The sequence below is a fragment of the Catharus ustulatus genome, chromosome 22, assembly GCF_009819885.2.
Source record: "Catharus ustulatus isolate bCatUst1 chromosome 22, bCatUst1.pri.v2, whole genome shotgun sequence".
Taxonomy (NCBI): domain Eukaryota; kingdom Metazoa; phylum Chordata; class Aves; order Passeriformes; family Turdidae; genus Catharus; species Catharus ustulatus.
The window spans coordinates 10,960,397-10,980,779 of record NC_046242.1 but is presented as its reverse complement, the minus strand read 5'-3'; the positions used below and the strand labels follow the sequence as shown (position 1 = coordinate 10,980,779).

Genomic DNA, 20,383 nt, shown 5'->3' with positions numbered 1-20,383 from the left:
TCTCATAAACAAATAAACTGTTGGCATTTGTAAACAGTGACTTCCAGCATATGGGAAAGTGTGTGTAATCCCCTCTAATGTTGGGAATAGGAAACTTTTGAAAATAGCTCAGCAAGCAAATAGCAAAGTCAAGGGTGGAAAAGAAGTTATACCAAGGTCTAAGTCTGAACTTAAAAATTGTCCACTCTTTCTGATGGGTACTGTTATGAGGTGTTCTGATTTAACTGCAGTGGTCTGTATAATCAAGAAGTAAAAAAAGGTGTTTCAGAAACAATCTGGCCTTACACACATCATTGGAAACAGGGGTTGTGCTTGAAGAGGGTCTGATGATGCTTTATTTATTTATACATGTATTTTTTATTGAGTGGTGGTTCTCTCAAGATGCTGCATAAGAGGCATGGGAAGTACCTTTTACTTCACAAATGCTCTGTGTTCAAATTTACTGCAGCAGTTTTGGATGTGGGTATTCAAAAAAATATTTACCATGATCTTTTGTGCATTGGTGCATGGTATTCCAGCAGCTGTGGGGCAATTGCCATGCAGCCCTCCAAGACTGGATACTCAGGAATGAGGGTTCCTGCTCTTGTTTCAGTCCCTCAGTTGGTTCTGGCCTGTGTGTAGTCACCTCTGTAAGCTGGTACTGTCCTCCTTTTTCTGGAAAAAATGAACCTCAATATTTTCCAACTCAGGATGCTGGCAGAGTTATAACCTAAGCAGTAAATATGCACTCTTTTAATTATTTTCCTTGTAAGTATGCTGTTACTAAAAGGATACTTTATTGCTAATGCTTTTATGTTCTGGCTTATAACAGAACATAGGCTCATAGTAACATTGAAACAAATTATTCTAGTGTGTGTTAATTATGTAGCATTTCTTACACAGCAGAGCAGAGAAGTAGGAAATGCTGAGTTGCATCCACAGAGGCTGAGGGTTCCCAGCCACATTGGCCTGGACTTTTTATCTCTGATAATATTCACATGTGGCCACATGGTGTGGATTGAAGTCACTACACTAGAGTGAGTAATTGGAAGCAGTAACAAGCTCTGCATAACTATAAGAGCTGTGTGCCTGCGTGCGCACCAGGGGGCAGAGCAAACCTTGGCAGTTATATTTATACTTGTGTCAAACGTGCTGGTTTTGTGGGAGGAGAAATGGGGCAGAGAAACATAGTTTCAGTCTCTCTGCTTAGGAGCCTTCTCTCCTCCAGAAGCTAAAAATAAGGCTTTATACCAGCTTTTTTGAAGCATTTGTGCAGTCTGAAGTGGCTTTATATTTTTAGTTGCTTAGGGAGGGAACTCTGAAAAATCTTCAGGAGCAAGGAAAGGCTAGATTGTCCTGAAAATGGATGGTGAATTGCTGAAGGCAAGTTCTGTAGCTTGAGCTGGACTTGAAACCTGCTCAGGAAAATCCGAAATAAAGTGAATACAGGCTACAACACAATATAGTTACTTTAGGAACACAGAATCAGCTGTGTTGGAAGGGACCTTAAAGATCCTCTCATTCCAACACCCCTGCTATGGACAGTAGACCTTCAGTAGACCATTTTCCTAACAACTCCATCCACCTGGTTTTGAACTCTTCCAGAGATAGATATATGTTTTACTACAATAGAATGCAACAACAAATGAAGCTGACTTTTTTAAATTGACTTTGGGATGGAATGGAGAGTAATTTCTTATTACCCAAATACCCAGCTGTTTGATGGAATTCCATATAGCCATCCCTGTTTGTGGAGTCTAGAAAGTAAATCACAGAAGAAGAGGTCACTTGATCACATTATACCGTGTTAGGTATAATGGTGCTGAGACTTCAATGCTCTATTATGTGATTCTGAGATCTATATTTTTATTTAGGTTTAACATCTACTTGTGTTCGCTATATATTTAGTAGATAATTACTCTCATCCCTCATGCTTGCTTTATTGTTTTCTTTGAATCCTAGGAAGAAATTCTTCCCTGTGAGAGAGGTGAGGCCCTGGCACAGGTTGCCCAGAGTAGCTGTGGCTACCCCATCCCTGGAATTGTCCAAGGCCAGGTTGGGCAGGTCTTGGAGAGTATTGGTCTGGTGGAAGGTGTCTCTGTGAAGGTTGCGGGGGAGGTGGGGGTAGAATGCGATGAGTTTAAGGTCCCTTCCAACTCAGACTATTCCATGATTCTATGGTAGCCACAAACATAAAAATATTTGCAGAAAAAACATTTCTTAAGACAAAACCAAGTCAGAGATTCATTCCTGCCATGGAACTATTTCAAAGAAGGCATGGTAGAGGCAGCCAGGGCTATTGACAGGAGTTGCCTAAGCAGGTTTACTGATTGGGTTATATCTCCCCTTCATAAATCTTATACACATTTTCTACCTTTGCATAGGTGATTGCAGCTTACTGTCTGCAGAGAAATGGGTTTAAATGACGATGGTCCTTTGTGCTCCTTGAAGATAAGTCTTACCTCCTTAGTTCAGAGCTGGTCTGGGCCTCCATTCCCAACCTGTATCCTCAGGCTATTTCTAAAACCCAGTTTGAGTTATTTTCCTAATGTTCTAGATTAACCAAACTGTACAGATAGCATGAAGTAGGATGCTGGTCTGGATTTTTTAACTTTTTTTTTTCTTGACTGTAATAAGACCGTGTCTCACCTTTGTTATTCAGATGATCGAGCACGTAGGTCTCCACGAAAGCTTCCCACTTCGCTGAAGAAGGAAGAAAGGAAGTGGGTTCCACCTAAATTCCTGCCACACAAATACGATGTCAAACTGAAAAATGAAGATAAGGTGAGCTGTCTGCTTAAGTCCTTTCTATTATAACATGAATATGCAAGTTTAATTAATCACTCCCAGTGCTTGTACAGCACAATGTAGTACTTTCTGCCAGAGTCGTGGCATTGGAAGCAGGACAGTTGTCTTTGAGGCTGGCCAGCCTAACTTTATATCTGTAATTAGGTTTTGTGCATGGAAACACTTGGTGCTACATACAGTAAGTCACAGAGCTTTATCGTGGTTGCTATTTAGTGCCGCATCTCTGGTCGTGCAGTTAATGAGACCAGTGAAATCATGAGTGGCAGTTATTGCGGTTGTCCTGACCGAGCTGCTCTGAGTTGGAGGTGGCAGTGCTTTGGGAAGCTCTGGGTAGCTGCAGCACTGCTCTGTGCTTTTTGTCTGTGTTGTGGGCTGGCGAGGTTTAGAAATTTTTCCCATTATTATGTTAAGCTAGCCGGGATGGCTCCCCTATTAGCCATTAAGAACTGAAGACAAAGGAATGGCTGGACCAGCCCTATGGCTCCATTAGGGAAAGGTAGGGTCCTGCTTTTGTCCTTCGGGGAGTAGGAGGACAGCTCCCCAGCGGAGGAGAGAGGTTGTTTCTTCTCTGTGGTGAGAGCAGGCTCCTTTGGACTGGGGCTGTTAAAGCTTCCTACTTCCTCTGAACAACTGGGAACTGGGATGCCCAAGGTGAGCAGAGTTCTTTCCTCACCCTCTCTTCTACCTGGGACAGCTGTTGCTGCCTCGCTCCCCTGCTTCTGCAGCCGCTGCGACTGAGAGGCCGCCTGCCCTGCTCCATCGGACTGTGCGGACGAGGAGGGGCATCGGTGACTGAAAAAGGGGCTGGGACTGAGTTCCGTTCTGTTCTGTCACTGTTTTTTTTCTTTCATGTAGTCGATGCTGTTTTTGTTTGTCTTATAAATATATCAGTAAAGAACTGTTATTCCAAACCCATACCTTTTTTGCCTGAGAGTTCCTGAATTTCCTTTTCCTGGCAATACTGTCCCTTTAAACCAGGACAGTCTGCTCTTTGGTAATTTAGCAAGAGACACGGTGCTGACCTTGAAGAGTACCATGTGTGGAGGTGCTCCTCTGGTCTCAGGAAAAAAAAATCAAACATGAATATGTAAAAGCTTTAAAGTCAGTAGCAAGCACAAGCTGGAGGAAGGTCAGAGATAGAACAGTGGGCTTTGGCAAAAAATCTGTATTATAAACTCATGGTTTTTACTGTTTTGACTATCTGATTCTCCTGCCAATTTCTGTGTGTCTCAGTTCTGCAAATTCTGTTTGATTTGAGTCTTTCCAACAGAGCTTTGAATGAGTGAAGAGTTTTTGGACATGAAACAGTACAATGATCCTGGTTCCTTATAGCCATATGATTTGTATTTAAAATGTGGTTAGAAGTTAATCATTAACAGTTTGTGTGTTTGTTATCTCCAAGATCATCAGCAATGTTCCAGCAGATAGCCTAGTCCGTACAGAGCGTCCTCCCAACAAGGAGATCCTGAGGTACTTCATCCGTCACAATGCGTTACGTGCTGGCACGTGTGAGAATGCCCCATGGGTCGTGGAGGATGAGTTAGTGAAGAAGTACTCCCTACCCAGTAAATTCAGTGACTTCTTGCTTGACCCACATAAGGTAAGAATTCCTAAAAGTACTTGCTTTGCTTTCCCACCCATTCCTTGGGTCTTGGCAGAGACCTCAGTGTTCTGGTTGGGTTTTAGGATCACAAAATCATTAGGGTTGGAAAAACTCCCTAAGATCATGAAGCCACTAAGCCATGTCCCCAAGTGCCAATTCCACATATCTGTTAAATCCAGAGAGAAGCAGAGCAGGGAAACCTACACTTTTGAGGGTTGACCTTTTGAGAGGTGACATGGCTTGAACATCTGAAACAGTGGTCTACTTTGAAAATTTGAGATGTAACTCCCTTTTAGTTTTTCCAGTAGTTTATATTACTTGTCTACAAGTAAAGGTATTTTTTCCTGATACAAGAGAAGTGGGAGAGCTACAGTCTTTATGTGGTAGTGTCAGGTGTTGGGCCCAAGACCTGGATGCATGTGACCTCATGAGGTCTGGTTCATGTACGGGGCTGCATTGAGTGATGGCAGATACTACAAGTTTAGTACTGAATATGCACATAGCATGGATAGGCTCTTCCAGCCCTTCATGCTCACGAGCCAAATATAACAACAATCAACTAAATGCCATACCATGAAATGTACTGTTTTAAAATCCATGTTGTGGTGTAGTAAGCGCTATTTTGTTCATTCAGTAAACTCACTTTTTCCTGGACTCTGTCAAGTGTTCTTCTAAAACTGGAAGATAAATATTTATTCAGGTCAAGGGGGAATGACTTCAAACTCACGCAGAGCAAGTTTGCATTTAGTACTGGGAAAAAAATTCTTCCCTGTTCAGGTGGTGAGGCCCTGGCACAGATTGCCCAGAGAAGCTGTGACTACCTCATCTCTGGAAGTGTCTGAGTCCAGGCTGAACAGAGCTTTGAGCAACCTGGTCTAGTGGTAGGTGTCCATGTCTTTGACAGGGGTTGGAACAAGATGATCCTTATAGTCCCTCCCAACCCAAACCATTCTCTGACTCAGATTATGACTGCAGAAGCATGTTACCCTTAATGCAGTGAGCAATTTCATTAGAAAAAGCATTAAAACGTGGGGGAAAATGATTGACAGAAAGAGATCTAGATAACCTTTATTTGCCTTTAAATATTAATGCAAAATCATTCTTTAATTTTAGTATATGGCTCTCAATCTCTCAACCAAAAGGAAGAACTCTCGGTCACCTGACAGAAAACTTCCTAAGAAATCCAAAACAGATGGATCTTCACTGGGACAGCCACTAAGTCCAACCCTGTGGTGCCACGTGCATTTAGAAAAATCTATAATTGGCTCTCCGCTGAAGGTGAAAAACTCTAAGAACTCAAAATCTCCCAAAGAGGAGCTGGAAGAGGTGATGAAAATTGTGTCACCTGCTAAACTTGGTTCTAACTTTCACATTCCAAAGAGGGGCCGACTAGGAAAGGGCAACAACAAAACCTTGGACAAAAAGCAAAGAGGCAAAAGGGTTCTGAATGGGCAGAAGTCATCAGGGAAGGCAAAGTCTCCCAGGAAAGGTTTGAAAACCCCCAAGATGAAAATGAAACAAATTACTTTGCTGGACATGGCTAAAGGTACCACTAAGGTGTCCAGGGCTCCCAGGAATTCTGGCGGCACCCCTGGATCTTCCAGGAAACCCCAGAAACACCTGCCTCCAGCAGCGCTCCATCTCATTGCTTATTACAAAGAAAACAAAGACCGGGAAGACAAGAAAAGTGCTCTTTCCTGCATCATCTCCAAAACAGCTCGGTTGCTCTCCAGTGAGGACCGTGCCCGTCTACCTGAGGATTTGCGGGGCTTGGTACAGAAACGCTATGAGCTCTTGGAGCACAGGAAAAGATGGGCCACCATGACTGAGGAACAGCGGAAGGAGTATATGAAGAAGAAAAGGGAAAAGCTGAAAGAGAAACTGAAGGAAAGAGCAAAGGAGCGGAAGGAGAAGGAGATGAAGGAAAAACTGGAAAAACAGAGGAGATTTGAGGACCAAGATCTGAAAGGGAAGATATTGCCTACTTTTAAACTGGTTGATACTCCAGAGGGTCTTCCTAACACACTTTTTGGGGATGTGGCCATGGTGGTGGAGTTCCTGAGCTGTTACTCAGGTTTATTAATGCCAGATGCTCAGTATCCCATCACAGCAGTGTCCCTGATGGAAGCCCTTTGTGCAGAAAAGGGAGGCTTCCTGTACTTGAACAGAGTACTGGTCATCCTCTTGCAGACCCTGCTGCAAGATGAAATTGCTGAGGATTATGCTGAGCTGGGAATGAAACTTTCTGAAATCCCACTTACTCTGCATTCTGCTTCTGAGTTGGTTCGCCTGTGCCTGCGCAAGTCAGATGTGCAAGAGGAAAGCGAGGTCTCAGATAACGTAGATGAAAATAAGGATTCGGCAACTTTTGAGGATAATGAGGTACAGGATGAGTTTTTGGAGAAACTGGAGACATCGGAGTTCTTTGAGCTGACTCCTGAAGAGAAATTGCAGATCCTTGGAGCACTGTGTCACCGGATCCTAATGACGTACTCGGTGCAGGACCATGTGGAGGCCAAGCAGCAGGCCTCGGCTGAGCTGTGGAAAGAACGCCTGGCTGTCCTGAAAGAGGAGAATGACAAGAAGAGGGCAGAGAAACAGAAGCGAAAAGAAATGGTGGCCAAAACCAAGGAGAGCGGGAAAGAAGAACATATGATGGGAAGAAATGAAAAGAAAAAACACGAAATGATGAAAATAGAGCATCGGGTGGAAATTGAAGCCGATGATATGATCAGTGCTGTCAAGAGCAGACGCCTTCTTGCCATCCAAGCCAAGAAAGAGAGGGAGCAACAAGAAATACAAATGAGAGGTAAGAAAAATTACCTAGCAAGTAGAGTTTCGTGTGTTGTGGAATAACTTCATGGCAAAAATTACAGCAGAAGCATTGTCAGGTTTTAAGGGATTTACTCACTGGAGATTTATAATTTAACTGCTGTGGTTTCTGTGGCAGCTTAAACTTTGTAAACTTAAGAAAAACCAATACCTGCTTCTAGTTTATTATCTGTGGGTGTCTTTTGTTCAGTACCTTTCAAATTATGGTAGGCATAGAGAGGTTAGACAGCACAGTATCTGTTTAGGGAACAGAAAAGCAAGAATTTGTCTTATGTCCAAACATCATCAGGTTCTTGGGTACAGAGAACATATTTCCTGTCTAAAAGAAGTTCCTACTGCTGCTGCTGGCCCTGCTGCTGTTCCCATGGTCAGGTTGTTTCCAACAGCCCTTCTCACAGATCAGGATTTGGGCAATGAACCTCAGTTTACTGTTTCTTGCTCTAAAGAATTAGTTATGGAGCTGTATAAATATAAACTGTCCACTCAAACCTCTCTAAGTGACACGGTGCAACACCAGACCTTGTCTCTGTGTAAGTAATGCTGTTTGAGGAGTACGAATGTAAGGAGAGAACACTTTGGAATTACAGTTTAGGGGTTTTATTAGTTTAGGGGTTTTCTTGGTTGTAAAATGTGTGTACTGGGCAGACGGAAGTGGACCGTGTAGCTCATCTGGATTGTTATTTCCCTTCTGAAACAAATGAGGGATAAGCATCCCTCATGGAACCTGGCTTTTTCCTTATCTGCGGTGTGGGAGTATCTCTTCTGGGAGACCAAGAATCACAGAACTGTTAAGGTTGGAAGAGACCTTAAAGTTGATCAAGGTCCACCTTCATGGGCAAGGACACCTTCCACTAGACCAGGTTGCTCCAAGTCTTGTGCATGCTGGCCTGGCACAGGTTGCCCAGAGAAGCTGTGACTGCCCCATCCCTGGAAGTGTCCAAGGCCAGGCTGGACAGGGCTTGGAGCAACCTGGTCTAGTGGAAAGTGTCCCTGCCCATGGCAAGTGTTGGAACAGGATGGTCTTTAAGGTTTCTTCCAACCCAAACCATTCCATGATTCTGTGATATGATGTTTTTTGTCTGTGTTTTTTTCAGCCCAGTCCATCCTTACACCTTGACTTCTTCTCCTGTAATATATGTATGTGTGTATATATGTGTGTGTATATATATGCATTTTTTAAAGAATGGTGGGCAGAAAGTAAACTGAAGAGTGTATGGTTGTGAAGAATGTTAACTAAAATCCCCAATAAACCAGCTTTTTTTACTCCCATGGTGTAGTAAAATAGAAGACAATATTGATGTCTGGATACAGTAAAGAAAAGCTAATGCTGCTCTTTGCTGATTCTAACAGTGAGGATGGAGAAAGAAGCAGAGGAAGAAAGAGTCCGCAGGCATAAAGCTGCTGCTGAGAAAACCTTCCAGGATGGAATTGCCAAAGCTAAACTGGTGATGCGCAGGACCCCAATTGGCACTGATAGGAATCATAACAGGTGGGAAAGAAAACGGCCATGAGCTTCCATCTCTGCCCTGAGAGAGGGGCTGTGTCAGATACCATCCCCCAGGAAGGAATTGATAGGGAGGATGTACGGAATTGTGGAGAAGTGAGAAGGGGAAAGTATTTGTGTATATGGAAGATAGTGGCTGGTTGCATGCCCAACTTTTTGGAGCCTGCCCATGGAGGTCAGGACCAGTGGAGGTTCAAGTGCTGGCATTGGGTGCTCAGGAGCCTTGTTACCATCTTTTCCATTTTTTTTCATGTTTGTTGCACAGTCATGCTCTTGGGGAATGGATTCTAAGCAAAGCTTTCTCTGTTTAGCAATCAGCTGTGCTAACATAAAGATATGCATGCATTCAGCTTTTAGTGAGTTGAGCATGCAGATGCTTCTCCCCTCAATGCAAATAAAAGTGTGTGTGTGTTTAACTAGCCAGAAGAGAAGACAGCTACCTATTAACACACATTTCTTGCAGGTACTGGCTGTTTTCAGATGAGGTTCCTGGCTTGTTTATTGAGAAAGGCTGGGTACATGACAGTATAGACTACAGATTTACCCTTCCCCACCAGAAAAAGGAAGACTTGAAGAAGGACTACAGCCCTGGAGGTATGGTCTCTTGAGGGTATTTCCTGTGCTCTGACTATTCGAATGGAGTCATGAGTGTGAAAGAACTGTCCAGTCTGATTGTTTTCATGAGGATACTCTGTTTTAAGCCTCCTTTTAACTCTAGAAGTCTGCACACAAGAGATGCTGGTGATATTTCCCTTCTGCTGCTGCAGGTCTGGAGACTTGCCTGCAGTGTCCCACCTAAGGACCATGGAATACAGTCTTTTCTCCTACAAGGAGCGAGGTTGATGTCAGTTGGTATCATCCCTCTGGTTCATCCTGACCCTGCTGAGTTGCAGCATGCCAGACCCATGCACAATTAGCCAGTTATGCTGCAAAGTGAGGATGTCCATCACAGTGATGACATTCTGCTGGTGCCAGACTCCCAGATCAGCCTGTGGAATGGTAACAGGCAGGGCAGTCTGTTAGGTATGCACGGCTTTGCTGATTGAGGTTGTTTTGATGAACGTCCCTCTTGCACTTCCTCTCAACATGCTCTTCACCTTTGCTGAATGTGTAGGTGAGGTGCAAGAGACTTGTTGAACTTCTAGTGCTTCCTCTGTGATTTTGCTTGGCTGACTCGGAGCCTGGGTCCTGGAACCTCACAAGCTTGAACAGGCACAAAAATCCATCTGTACAGAAGGAAACTTAATAGTTCTGTGTGGAAATAGTTCTTGAGACAGAAGACCCTGCACTAATCTGACTCAGCTGACTCTGTTGTGATTATTTCTTGCTTTTGTAACATCACATTCTGGCACTGAGTCCATCTACAGCAATTCTGCATGGGAGAGCTTATCAAGTTAGATCCAAGCCCTTATCTGGTAGGATTGTGTTAGACAAGGGACAAACTAGACACCTATAGAGGAATGGAACAGGATGAACCTACAGTGAGATTCTTCATCCAGGTGTAACTTTACAGCTACCTGTGTCTTTGAGACTGACTGAGCTGGAGGTGCATCATTCCAAGCTCCTCTGTTTGGTATATTTTCTTACAAGAACTGTTTTCAAATATTGACCAGCTGTGCTCCTGATCAACTCCTTGCTTCCAGCTGATTTAATCTCTTGGCTGCTGCTGCAGCCAGTGGGCAGGATTTCAGCACGTTCCTTTGGACATTCAGGCCTTAACAATCACAGGCCTGAATGAGCAAAGATTTAAATTCATGTCAGACTGTTGTCTGAGATGCTCAGAAATAAAAGTTCATGCTGCTTATACCTCCTTTGGTTTTAAAAGTGCTTTGTCAGTATACAGCTAAAAAGTGAAGCTAGTTTTATGTATTTGGAATAGTAGGAATGCTGCTTGGGAATGTACCTTAGCCTGTGCTTTTGTTTTGCAGAGAAACGGAAGAGCACAGGCAGTGATGGCCGAGGGAACAAGCTACACCGTTCTGTGCCTGTCACAGACATGCCTGCTGAGACCACCACTCCCAAGCAGGGCCAGAACTTATGGTAACACACACTTTCATGGCTGCAACATACTTAAAGTGTAGAGATCAAGGAATCTAGACAGATTCCTTTTGCTAAACCCTGCTACAAACCTGTTTCTCTTTCAGTGCTGAGCAGTTGGGTCGGTTCAGCAGCTCCACAGGCCTCTGTTGCTATTATTACTGCCCTGCTAACAGGGCAGCCAGTCCAAGAGCCAGTGGAACCATCCTTCAGCCTAATCAATCATACAAAGCCAGTATAAATTAAGCTATTAAAATGCTTCTTTGATGTATTGCTTTTTAAATATTTTGTTCTTAAATGTTGACAGCCTGTTATCCCTTTAATGCTTTCCAATGCCAAGGAGTGTCTTCTAAGGAATCAAATCTACCTTTGAGCATGTTTGATTGTAACCTGCTCCGGTAATTGGCCCTGTCAGTCACCTTAAAGAAATTCTCTAGTGTTGAATATTGCTCTGTGTGGTAAGGAATGCTCATCAGTGTCCCCATGCCAGAAAACCCTGGCTAAACTTTACCTGTTAACTGCTGTGGAGTATTGTGTATTTTTTAGATAACACCAAGGATAACTGTCAAAAAGTATGTGCTCCTGCAGCTCGCCTCTTAGCAGTATCTGTCCCACAGAGTTCCACTACTGACACACAGAGTGGAGTTGCTTGGTCTTTGATAAATAGAGTTGAACTCATCTCCAAAAAACAGTTGCAAGTCAGAACTACTTTACTGAACATGTACCTCTCCTCCACCAGGAACTGTAAGAGACTGAAATTGTTGGTGTCTTGATTTATCTGAACCATTAGCATTGAGTGCTGACTCTTGGTATTGCTCTGCTGCTTCTCTGTCATGCCAGCAGGTCATAGGGTATCAGAGTTCCTGTGCTTTCCTTGACTGCCCCATCCTCCCATGACAAATCCCCACCCAGTTACCAGTCTGGGCCTTTGCACATCTTGCCAAAATTCAAGCAATAGCACTTTCCTATTCACAGGGAGTGTGATCCACAAGAAAATCCTCTGTCTTCCTAACTGCCTCCTCTAATACTTGATCTTTATTGAGCAGAGATGGCAAGGTGTTCCAGGAGAAGGACCAATTCTATAAGGAAAACAGTAGCTTGGTTTTACAGAACATATTGCTAACACTTAGAGGAGCATAGAGCCAAACTGAACGAGTTAACACAGAATTCCTTCAACTTGTGCCTCCAGGCTGAGCTTGAGAAAGCACAGTATTTGATCTGCTCATTTAGGTTGGCAACTCCCAACAACATTCTGAGGAAGATCAGTGTGGTGACAGGGGCAGGAGTGCTGTATGGGATAACCAGTCTAAACCTGGGAGGAGCAACTCTTGGAACCAGGTCATCAATTATTCTGTCAGTAAGAGTGCTTTGTATGGAGTGATCATAATGCATTCTCCTTTTTTATAAAAGAAAGCAACAAAAAGAATTAAGATACTTCTTTAAGAAAATGCCTTAAGTGGCAGCCATAAGCCCAAAACACTTTCAAAGAGATTTGCCTTAGAGTTTCTGTACTAAATGATCAGAGCAAGTGCTGCCTCTTAACTTTGGGGAAAAAAGGATTTGAGGAACTTGGAAACAAAACTGTGGCAGCAATAACAAAATATTTTGAGTTCACATCAGGATAACGAAGCTGCTGAAAGTAAGAAAGCCTACATAAAACCTGTGGTGAATCCCAGTGAAATAAATAAATAAAGAGAATGATAAAGTGAAGTACAGACTAAGGGCAAAACAATTTTCTGTTGGGCAACAATCCTGCTTTACAAAATCTATTGTTACAGGGTCTGCCTTTGGGGAAGAGGGAAGCTCTTTGCATGAGAGAATAATTGGCTAAGAAATACTAAATAAGTTACAGAAATACTCTAAATTTGTATGCAGGGAGAAGGAGAGTAATGCTAGAGGAAACTGGGAAAGTCTCCTAAAGAGGTTTTCTTTGATAGAGAAAAGAGGGATTGGGAAATAAAACTAGCAAATGGCTGTTTTGAAATAGAGAGGAAAGTGCTGCAGCTGAGATATGCAACTGGCTTCTACCAACTGCCGTGGATCTGTGAGTGGCACCTGTTCAAAGCACCAGTGGACAAATTGCTAAGAGAGGAGTTAAGTGAGAAGTAGGAAATGCAAACGTAATTGTCCTGGCACACAGAGGAGTCATCAAACCAGCAGATGCTGCAGTCTGGAGGGCTAGGTTGAAGAACTGTCACTGCATACCTGCTCTGCCTTTTGGCCACTCAGATATCAGACACTGAGCTGCATGGGGGGTGTTTTTGGCCTGGCTGTTATACCACAGTGTCCTTAATTTCTGTCCTTTCTTGTCCCTGCTAGGAAGGACTTTTAAGTGCTGACAGTCACAGCACTTGCTGGTTTTTTACGAGGGTCTCGTGCCTGTGTGCACTGTTCTGCCAGGCAGAGGCAGCAATGCAGGTGGAAGATGTGAGCCAGGCATGGGCCTTGAGCAGGGGCACAGGGTCAGCTTCTCAAAGGACACATAACCCCTTCTAATTGAGTGCTGTGGTGGCTGCCCCTTCCTGACTGATAGGGCATCCAAAGCCATGTCTGCAGCTAAGCAATAAGGTCTCTCAGCTGAAAGGCTTTTCCTTAAGGATCTGGAACTCCTCAGAGTCTGCTTGCTAAGTACCTGTCTGAGACCTGGCACTATTTACAGGCAGGCATCCACAGAGAGCCAGGTGACAGGCTGGGAGCTGTTACTTCAGTGGTTAACCAGGAGCTAGAACTTCCCTCTTAAGAAATCTGTATTCCTATTCCTGTATTTTCATTTGGGGCCGTTGCCATTGATCTCAAGGACTGCTTTGAGCATAAATGGTTATGGAAAATCTCTTCCTTGGCTGCTTTTTGCACACTGTCCTTGGACACCATGAGGAACCCCGAGCCCACAGTGCAGTCCTTGGATATCTCTGTGTCCTGTTTGGATACAAGGACGTGTCCAGCTATAACTCATAATTTTGGCATGTGCATGGGAAGTTTCATTCTTTGTATTCTGCTTCAAGTCCTTCTGTTTGTCTCTTTTCCTAGTGGTGTGTGGGACATGGCATTGAGTAGCCTCAGAATACATATAGACTATTCTTAGCTTTATCCCTGTATACTTTAGAGTGATGAGACTTTGAACAGTAATTTCACGATTATAAGCCGCACCATTTTGACTAAAATTTTGGTCCGAACCCGAAAGTGCGGCTTATAATCAGGTGCAGCTTATATATGGACAAAGAATGAAAAGTTGCTGTTTTAGTTTGGAGGACAGGTGTCTGCTGAGAAAGGCAGCAACTTCTCTTTGAAATGGAAAATGTAAACCCCCTCCCTCCAAATTATTATAATTTTGAAATCAAGGGGCTTTCAGGCAAAGATATGGGAATTAGGAATAACAGTTCTTTACTAGGGAAATTAAAATAGAAATACAGTACTACAAAGAAACAAACTCCAAACCCTGACAAAGTCAGAGTACAACCTGACACCCTGTCAGGCAGGGTGTTGGTAGCAGTCCCATTAAATGGTGGCTGCATCCTCTTGCTGTGACAGATGTGATTCAGTTGGAGCAGTGCTGCTGTACAAGGTGCAGTTTCCCTCTGGAGGTCCAGTGGTGATGTGGAGAAATCCGGTTTTCCTCTGGAGTCCAGTGGAGAAAGGGCTCCCTTAGTGTCCCAAAACCTCTGTTTTTATCTTAGTAAGAAATGTTGGGCTCTTCCTCCTGTCTGGAGCAACTTCCAATGGGATGCAGTAATTTTATCAGTCCCACAGTGGGACTCAATGGGCCATTAGCAGAAAATGACTGGCTGGAGGAACGATGGGTTGTGAAAAGATAAAGAACAATGCCCTGCCTGGTTTCAATGGATGGCCCATTAGCAAAATATCTCCCGCAGAGATAAGGATCACTGCCCCCACCCTCAACAGATGGTGATAGAATAGATACCTTTGATCACACTCTGTATGGTAACCCAAGACAGTTGCTGACACCCAGATGTGTGGCTTATAATCAGGTGTGGCTTATAATCGTGAAATGAATTAACTTTGAATAGTTGTATTTCACAGTCCTGCCCCTTTTCTCCTTGAAGATGGGAGCTGGTAGGGCACTGATAAAGGGAGAAATAGATTTATACTTCTATCAAGAATTATATAAACAATATCTCAAGAGAAGTGGTTCTGCTGTCAGCACTTTGTCCCCAAAAAGAAGAGGGTCCAGTGTTCTGTCCTAAAAGTGCAGCATCATAAACATTTGGTTACTTCTATCTTCTCCAAACCTTGTGCTCCACTTGCACAGATGTTAATCCTTATTAAAAATCTCCTTGTTCTGGGCACATAGGCTCAAAGAAGTCTCTGTCCACATCATAGTACTTGTGAACTGTGTACTTCCTGGTCTTTCCTGCAAGAACCATGGGGGAATCACAGCCTTGGCAGGATATTAGCGTGCAGGAGACTTCTTGCTCATCCTGGTCAGAAAGGAGTTGAATTTTGGAAACAGTGGCATCTCTGCAGAGTAACTGCCATTGTTCTTCATCTATTAGGAATTCAGCATGGTATGACGGGTCCCCTCAGCAGACAATTTGAGGTAACCATGAGTGGCTGCTGACAGACTCCATTCTCACACCTATGCTCTACAGATGGAGTTCCCCTGTTTCCACCGACCCTCAGAGTAGGTACTGGTCCTGGGTTCTTCTAGATGATGTCCTCTCAATTTTGTTGTTCCTTAGTCCAGGTTTTAGACCTTTCTGTGTCCCTTCTGGTCTGTAGCCTAAGAACAGGTAGGCTCCATGGTTTCCTAGAATAAAGTTAGAAAGAAAAGAAGGAAAGCGCAGAATTTCAGGCTGTCTTAAAACTTATTTAAATGTACAACCCAGCATGCAAACACAATTGTACTCTGGATTGTAGAAAGAATATCTGATTTACAGAACTCTGTAGAAGTATTCCCCTTTTAGATTGGACTAACTGCTGATGGCCATCGCTGTCCTCAAGAATTCCTGAGCAGGAAGGTGTCAAGCTGTTCAATATGGTTTTCAGATTCTACATTGACCTTTCAAGTTTGGACAAACTTAGAGAGGAGGCCCTATGCACTTGCAGAGACAGAGCTCCAGCAGCAGCCACAGCTGTGGGATCAGCCAGGACATCCCCTTTTTAATCTGGGGACTTCTGGTTAATGAAAGAAAATGTGATTAAATTGCTATGCTGTCAGTGCATAGTGTGTTAGTCTTTTCTAGTACATCTGATGCAACATTCAGATCACTTAAACTAACTGCAGAGTAGTGAATGGAATCCCTGGGGTAGACAATTGAATTCAAATGCCAACATTTTAATAAACTTAATGAGGAAAATACTTTTAGTAACCAGTTTTGTGTTTATTTTGATTCTGTTTTTCTTACCCTGGAATTTGCTACATTTGGGGACCTTGAAAAGAGGCCAACCTGAGTCAGAATTTTTCTACCAGCATTCCTGGAAATGTTTCACCTTGCTCCATGGGGTCAGGATATAGGTTACCTCTAACCCTCACCTACTGATCCTTGGGAACTATTTAGAAGAAAAAATTGTATTGTCACAGAGATACCCTAGGTGATCTAGGTGCATTTTTCTATCTTTCAGGTTTCTCTGTGACAATCAGAAGGATTTGGATGAGCTGCTGGATTGCCTGCACCCCCAAGGAGTAAGGGAGAGCCAGCTCAAGGAGCGCTTGGAGAAAAAGTGAGCCTGCTCTTTGTTTTTCTATGTGTGCCTTCTCCAAGTCACAGTATGTCTTTGGCACAGCAATCCTTGCCATTCCTGGGGCAGCTTCCCATGCTGGGCTTTGATTGTTTCCGTGCTGAAGAGGGAAGGACGTTCAGCTTGAGTAATTACTGGTTTTCTTGGGCTCATTTTTGATAAAGAACACTTTGAATAGTGAGGAAGTTCTGTCAGTCTTTTAATTGCTCCTTGAAACCAGGAACAAAGGCAGTGCTGGTTGCTCTGAGCCAGAACTGCCACGTGCTTTCATGTGTCTTTCAAAGAACGTTCTGCACTGGTGGAGCCCACAGGTTTCAATGAAGACCATTGTCCCAGAGCCTGCCCAGCTCCCGGGACAGTGCTCTGCCTGTACTCAAAGGTTGAGTTTGATTTTCCAGGTATCAGGACATCACACATTCCATCCATTTGGCTCGGAAACAGAACTTGGGCCTCAAGTCTTGTGATGGCAACCAGGAACTGCTGAACTACCTCCGGAGTGATCTGATTGAAGTTGCAACACGGCTGCAGAAGGGAGGCCTGGGATATGTTGATGTGACACCAGAATATGAAGCAAAAGTGAGTGAAGAGGCAAAGTACTGAACAAGACAGGTGTTAGATGATACCTTCTTTCTATGGAAGGTCTTCAGTCTTTTGTTCTCCTCAGACAAGAGGAGCAGGAAATCAGTTTTCTCATTTGTCCTTTCAACAATTATTTCACGATTACACAGCTGATGGCTTAAGGTGTAGGTGGGTCATAATGTTGGAGATGAGTGTCCTTTTCAATTGTCCTGATCCCATATTTTCCTGACAGACTTCTTTATGGAGCAGAACTCTATAGCTGATTTTTACCTTCTATATCAAAACCAGCATGTCTTGTTGAGACAGCAGCAATATGCTGATTCCATAACCAGCTATAGCAGGTAACCACACTGCATTAGGTACCACAGGTGTCCATTTGCAGACCCACTTCAAGCAGCAGAGAGAGTAATATCCAGCTGTTATGGGGTCATACGCTCTTCCCAACAGGTGTACTCACTGGAAAGCCTGAAGGATTTTGGAGAGTGTGTGATTGCGCTCCAGGCTGGTGTTGTTAAGAAGTTTCTGCAAGGTTTCATGGCCCCTAAGCAGAAGAGAAGGAAACACCAAGGAGAGGATTACATTGCCAAGGCTGAGGAGGTAGATGAAGACAAGAAAATGGCAGAAGAAGCCAAGGTATTGTTCACCTCAGGGCTCTGTTTTGATCTCGCAGTAGAACTCTTTGAGCAGTAGCAGTACATTTCATGGGATACTAAATCTTGAGCAGCTTCCTTCCTCCTTCATATTTGTAGTTGAGTATTTGGTGTTTGTGGGGCCAGGAGTTGCCTGTTTATTTTGAGGAGTAAATTTATGGTGAAAATAAAAATAATAGTGAGGAGGTACTTAATTTTCTCTCTGTGAATAGGAAATGGGTCAAGTTCCCTCCATACAGTTCTGCATAAATAAAAGTACATTATGTAATATTTTCACAGAACTTAATAGGAGTTGCATCTGTCAGAGAGAATTGATGGTGCTTTGGTCCACAAAGAGAAGGAAAGACATGTTGAGGTTCTGGTGACTTCCAGGGAGTGAGATTCAGATAAATACCACATTAGGCAAAGGGAGATGCCAATTTGTTGGATGTGTGGAGGCACTTGGGGAGATGTCCGGGCAAACAAGCTGCATGTGCCTCCAGGAGAAAAGTGGTATTGTGGGTTTAAATATGTATCCCTCCTAATAAAAGGGATGGAGAGGAGCTGCAGAGGATTGGGAACGGTACTTCAGGCACTTGTGCTGCGCCAGTGTTACACCCTAACCAGGGATACTTGTATTCAGGGGTAGTTTCAATGCACTAAGTAGAACAGGACTTTAATGCCCCATGACATGATTTTCCCCACTGTTCTCAGCTCTGCCCTGACTGATCACTGACTTCAGCAGACACAACAGTATCAGAATTGGATCAGCAGAAGTACTTGAAAGTCCCAGCTTGAAAAAGAAATAATATTTCTTCAAGTGTGTTTACCTGAAGGGAGCAGGCAAGAAAGGTGGAGAGAGATTAATCTACAAGAGCATGTAGTGACAGGACAAGGGAGAATGACTTCACACTGATAGAGAGTGGGGTTAGAGTTGATGTTGGGAAGAAATTTTTCCCTTTGAGAGTGGTGAGGCTCTGGTACAGGTTGCCCAGAGAAGCTGTGGCTGCCCCATCCCTGGAAGTGTTCCAGGCCAGGTTGGATGGGGCTTGGAGCAGCCTAATCTAGTGGTAGGTGTCCTTGCCTATGGCGAGGGGTTAGAATGAGATGATCTTTAAAGTCCTTTCCAATACAAACCTTTCTGAAAATCTATGACTGATGCTGGGGCTACTGTTTTTTTGGTGTGGATCTGTGGGGGTTTTTTTAAATCTCCTGTCAGTATATGCTGAACCCTTGTTTGAACATGAAGTCTTTGCTAAGCTGTGCCATTGTTGTGTTAGCAGGATAATTTGGATAGGCACTAGAAATTTTCACATTCCTCAGTTGTACTGAAGTATTTAAACTTTGCTAATTTTGGATCTTCCATCCTAAGTGCAAGGATGCTGTATCCTGAAGTCTTTCAGCAGAATGGAGTGCTATAGAAATCTGTGAGGTCTGAGGCAGAAAGGGCTTGGATCAGCACATTTCCTGTTTCTACAGCAGCACTGTATTGTGCCTTACGCCAGTCTGCCTTAGAGCTGTAATCATGAGGGCTGTAGCTATAGGACACACTCAAGCATCAGACTTGCTGCAACACAGTCACAATATGTGATTGTGCAGGTCTCCCTCCCCTGGCACTGGCTTTAGTGTCATGCCAGTATCTCTGGAGCATTTATTTATGCAGTGCAGTGCTTACTATTTAATTCAGATTTTTCTAGACCTTCATGGTGATACAATGTTCAACTTTTTTGGGGTTGTTCGTTGTCTTGTTTGGTTTGGCAATTTTTTTTTAACCTCAGTTTATCTGGAATAAGCAGAAAACTTTTACAGCTGACCTTGAAAGAGCAGCTGTAAAAGTTCATAGATACAATTATGTGATGAAAAACCCTGACTGCCAGCTAGACAGATCTGAAGAGAAATCTTCTTCATAGGCTAAGAATTATGAAGCCTTTTGAGCCAGAACTGCACTGAGAGTACATAGCAGGTAAAACAGAGCATAGCTGCACTGGAAAAACACACTCTATGTACCTCCAGACTGTAGAGGAAGAATTGCAGCCCTGTGATATGGTTATGTCTCATTTTCCCTGTGAGAAACAAGTTATGGCTTAACAGATACCCATTTGCTGACATAATTGTCTGTACTAAGGGTTCCTGCTGGCTCAGCTGCATTGCTGGAGCTCACACTGCTGAGTGGCAAAGGTTTGCAATGAGACCTGGCTTGTGGCTGCTCCTGAAAATCAGACTGGTGCCTCTGTTGATGCAAGCATTCCCATTTCCGTTGGCGGTAGTATTCTGGATTGTCCCAGAATACTACTGGATTGTCCCAGGACAGGGAATATGTGACCTCTTTGCAGCATGACATTGCATCACAACAGCATGAGCAAAGTGAAGAATATGGATGGGTTATCACCCCTGTGACCCGTGTTCAGTAGTCTGTGCAAGGGGAGAGTCGGTCTGCACCTGCAGACAATCCCTTAAAAAGCGGCTTCACAACCAAGCAATTCCAGTTTCAGCTGTTCTGAGGAGTTTCAGCTCAGGGTGCCAGGTGGGAGCCTTTGTATCCAGAGACTTGTCTACCTATCAAAGAAGGTGTTTTCTATCACTCTGAGGTTGACATATGACTGAGGACTTCTGCTTTTATTCTGGCAGTTACTTTTTACATGTTTTCCCTGCTTGGTTGCTCCTATCCCATCAGGAGGGGATTTATGTAACTTCTTCTAGTCTCCCATTTTGCCT

At 43.6% G+C, this 20,383-nt stretch overlaps 1 protein-coding gene across 1 annotated transcript in view; it reads left to right on the top strand.

Annotated features, from left to right (window-relative positions):
• BAZ1B (bromodomain adjacent to zinc finger domain 1B) overlaps window positions 1–20,383 on the top strand; it is a 43,613-nt gene that overhangs the window by 10,584 nt on the left and 12,646 nt on the right. Inside the window, exons 5-13 of the mRNA XM_033077981.1 lie at window positions 2,642–2,763; window positions 4,190–4,387; window positions 5,504–7,199; window positions 8,573–8,711; window positions 9,190–9,320; window positions 10,655–10,766; window positions 16,344–16,442; window positions 16,859–17,036; window positions 17,487–17,672. Of these exons, the coding sequence (XP_032933872.1) occupies window positions 2,642–2,763; window positions 4,190–4,387; window positions 5,504–7,199; window positions 8,573–8,711; window positions 9,190–9,320; window positions 10,655–10,766; window positions 16,344–16,442; window positions 16,859–17,036; window positions 17,487–17,672 (2,861 nt within the window). The remainder of the gene's footprint in view (window positions 1–2,641; window positions 2,764–4,189; window positions 4,388–5,503; window positions 7,200–8,572; window positions 8,712–9,189; window positions 9,321–10,654; window positions 10,767–16,343; window positions 16,443–16,858; window positions 17,037–17,486; window positions 17,673–20,383) is intronic.